The sequence below is a fragment of the Oryctolagus cuniculus genome, chromosome 7 (assembly GCF_964237555.1).
Source record: "Oryctolagus cuniculus chromosome 7, mOryCun1.1, whole genome shotgun sequence".
Lineage (NCBI taxonomy): Eukaryota > Metazoa > Chordata > Mammalia > Lagomorpha > Leporidae > Oryctolagus > Oryctolagus cuniculus.
Genome location: NC_091438.1, coordinates 114,711,549 through 114,715,304, shown reverse-complemented (window position 1 = coordinate 114,715,304; position 3,756 = coordinate 114,711,549). Strand labels below are relative to the sequence as shown.

The following is a 3,756-nucleotide window of genomic DNA, read 5'->3' as shown; positions in this document are numbered from 1 at the left end:
CACAGATCACACTCTCATTCTAATCAAGTCTTTGCTCAAATGTTCCTTCTTGCAAAGGGCTTGTTTGATCATCTAAGATTAAACTTGATATTATCGCATTTGTTTTTCTTTACAGAAATCATTTTACCTTACATATTATATTTACTGGTTCACTTTGTTCTCTGCCTCTCCCATCAGCATGTATTCTTCATGAAGGAAGAGTCTTGGGCCATTTTACTCATCGCTGTATTCCCCAGAAGGGCTAGCGCACAGCACGTGTTCAATAAATATTTAGAGGCTGAATGAATAGAACATGGAGTTTATTCACTGGCTCATGTCTTCCCTCCTTCCTTCATTGAGCAATCACTCACTACTAAACTGCTCGGTGCTGGCAACTCACCCACACTGTTTCCTTTCATCCTCACAGTGATGTGATCTTAATTTTTATGAGTTCAGGGACTTTTGTGGAGATGAAGAATCCAGCACCCCACAGGAAGTAAGATGGGCTCCATCCACAGAGAGCTTTCTGCTCTAGAAAATTCTGAACTATTTAATCCATGAGGCTGGCGGCTGTATGTGGCAGCTGATGAAATAAAAGATGGGAAAATGAGTTAATTCGGTTGTTACATCGGGAGTGTGTCAGGTTTTGCTGCAACAGACAATTGCCATCTCTCAGGCTGTTGACAATATCTGGGTTTTGTTTGTTTTTTAAAGATTTTATTTATTTATCTGAGAGGTAGAGTTACAGACAATGAGAAGGAGAGACAGAAAGGTCTTCCTTCCGTTGGCTCATTCCCCAAATGGCCGCAACAGCCGGAGCTGCACCGATCCGAAGCCAGGAGCCAGGTGCTTCCTCCTGGTCTTCCATGGGGGTGCAGGGGCCCAAGGACTTGGGCCATCCTCCACTGCCTTCCCAGGCCACAGCAGAGAGCTGGACTGGAAGAGGAGCAACCGGGACTAGAACCGGCACCCATATGGGATGCCAGCGGCACAGGCGGAGGATTAACCTACTGTGCCACGGAGCCGCCCCAGTATGTTTTTAAAGTTTACATGAGGTCTGTGGACAAGCCGGGCTCAACTCAGCCCACTTACCTTCTCATCCGGCAACCCAAAACGAAGCCATGACCAGTGCCTGGGCGCACCGATGCACTGCCTGCCTCAGGGAGCAAGCCAAACACCTTGGGCATGCGCACTCGCACACGCAAAGCGCCTTGCTGGGCCCTGCGTGCGCGCTCCCGGCACGCGCGGCTGCGCTCGGCGGCGAGCGCGGTGTAAAGCGCGAATGATGGGGGACATGGCGGCGGCGCCGCTCGTGGTGCTGGGGCTCGCGCTGCTGCTGGTCGAGGGCGCCTCCGCGGAGGTGGGCAGCGTCTCCACTTCCATAGAGGAAGTGGGTTCCAAGGTGCGCCTCACCTGTGCCTTGAATCACAGCGACACGCAGATCACAGGCCACCGCTGGATGAAAGGGGGCGAGGTGCTGAAGGAGGACGCGCTGACCGACCTGAAGATGGAGTACGAGGTCGACGTGGCCGACAGGGCCGGCAAGTACTCCTGCCTCTTCCTCCCCGAGTCCGTGGGCAGGGGTGACCTGGCCGTGAGTGGGCCCCCCAAAGTGAAGGCCGTGAAAAGGTCGGAGAAAGCCAATGAGGGCGACCCTGTCACGCTGGCCTGCAAGTCAGACTCCTTCCCGCCCGTGACCAGCTGGGCCTGGTACAAGATGGCCGACTCCGGGCACCAGGACATTGTGAACGGCTCCCAGAACAGGTTCTTCGTGAGCAACTCGGAGGCCAGGTCAGAGCTGCGTATCAAGAAGCTGAACATCAAGTCCGACCCCGGCAAGTACGTGTGCAACGGTACCAGCTCCCAGGGCTCAGACAAGGCGGTGATCACGCTGCGCGTGCACAGCCGCCTGGCCGCCTTCTGGCCCTTCCTGGGCATCGTGATGGAGGTGCTGGTGCTGGTGGCCATCATCTTCTTCTACGAGAAGTGCCGGCAGCCGGAGGAGGTGGTGGACGACGACGACACCGGGACCGAGCCGCCGAAGAGCAGTGGGCACCAGCTGAACAACGAAGACAAGAGCGTTAGCCAGAGGAACCCTACCTGAGCGGCTGCCTCCATCTGCGTCATCACCTCCAGCCCCCTCCCCGTGTTGTCCCCGGAGCTGCTAATTCTCTGGCCTCTGTCAGAAAACCCACCCAGCAAAAGCAAACCAATGGGAGCGCAAATCAAACATGTCATTCTTTTTCCAACTTTTCATGTCTGTTTTTCAAGTGGGGGAAGAACATTGAGAACTCAAAAAATTTGCCCAAGATTATTCAGCCAGTAAGCAGTAGAGCCAGAATTTCAACCTCCAGAGCCCTTGTACTTAACCATTGCCCCACACTGCCCATCACTGATTATGTGGAGGAGGAACGGGAATAGGAGACCCAGATGGAATGGCTCCTGGCTTCGGACTGGCCCAGCCCCAGCCATTACACCCATTTAGAGTGTACACAAGCAGATGGAAGATCTGTTTGTCTCTGTCTCTTCCTCTCACTCTGCCTTTCAAATAAGTAAACAAATCTTTCCTAAAACAGAAAATGAGGTCCTAGAGAGTTCTGAACACAACAGCAACAGTCTTGCTTTCAATTTGAAGTGTGCTCTGGAGCCAACAGGTAGTGTCATTGCCTTGCACAGCCCCAGGGGGTGCTCGTCACATTACAGTCTCTGTGAATGAGATCCCTGGAGGTGTGCTGTGCACAATATATGTGGCTGTAAGTATTGGCTTGGTAAGTGTGGAAGCAGGGAGTAGATAAGGAAGCTAGCAGGTTAGGCCAGGCAAGAGATTGGTGTTTGGGGCAGGCATTTGGTGCAGCAGTTAACAGGCTGCTTGGAACACCCTCATTCCATATCACAGTTCCTGGGTTAGAGTCCTGCGGCACCGGCCTCTCTGTAACTCTTTCAAATAAATAAATCTTTTAAAACACAGACACACAGTGAGACATGTCCAATCATCCCCATTTTGCAATGAGGTAAACCAAGTTCATATTCCTAGTAACCAGCGAAAGGAAATTGGCATTTACCTGTAGTTAACGGCAAATTCTGGGTTCCTTCTGTACTTTCTAGCTGTAATAATTCAGTCCTTTGGCCAGCGCCACGGCTCACTTGGCTAATCCTCCGCCTGCAGTGCCAGCTGCCCAGGGTTCTAGTCCTGGTTGGGGTGCCGGATTCTGTCCTGGTTGCTCCTCTTCCAGTCCAGCTCTCTGCTGTGGCCCGGGAAGGCAGTGGAGGATGACCCAAGTGCTTGGGCCCTGCACCCGCATGGGAGACCAGAAGGAAGCACCTGGCTCCTGGCTTTGGATTGGCGCAGCGTGCCGGCTGTAGCGACCATTTGAGGGGTGACCATTTGAGGAAGACCTTTCTCTCTGTCTCTCTCACTGTCTAACTCTGCCTGTCAAAAAAAAAAAAAATTCAGTCCTTTATCAAAAGTTTGGTTAACTGGATGAAGTATTCACTTCTTGTAGTATTTAGCATATTAATAACACCTGCTATTTAAGTATTTGCTATGGACTAGGGAAATATGCTAAGCAATTTGGAGACATCATCTCATGTACTCCTCATTATAGAGTACTATTGTAAACAGCATTTCACAGATAAGGCCATTGAAACTCAGAGAGGTTAAATGACTTCTCTAAGGTCTTCCAACTAATTAATAGCAAATCCAGGATTCAGGTCCAGGTCTGGCTCCAACATGTTAGCATGTGTCAAATGCAATAGTTAAAATTTGCAAACTAATAA

At 51.3% G+C, this 3,756-nt stretch overlaps 1 protein-coding gene across 1 annotated transcript; it reads left to right on the top strand.

The window, feature by feature from the left end:
* The first annotated feature begins 1,236 nt into the window (after positions 1-1,236).
* On the top strand, positions 1,237-2,559 carry LOC100339001 (basigin). The gene has a single exon (XM_002715591.5). The coding sequence runs from the start codon at positions 1,262-1,264 to the stop codon at positions 2,081-2,083; it is 822 nt and encodes a 273-aa protein (XP_002715637.2). The 5' UTR covers positions 1,237-1,261; the 3' UTR covers positions 2,084-2,559.
* Positions 2,560-3,756: the final 1,197 nt, after the last annotated feature.

Bases quoted from the DNA above. Each gene is read 5' to 3' on its own strand.
- LOC100339001 (XM_002715591.5), top strand. From the start codon at position 1,262: ATGATGGGGGACATGGCGGCGGCGCCGCTCGTGGTGCTGGGGCTCGCG.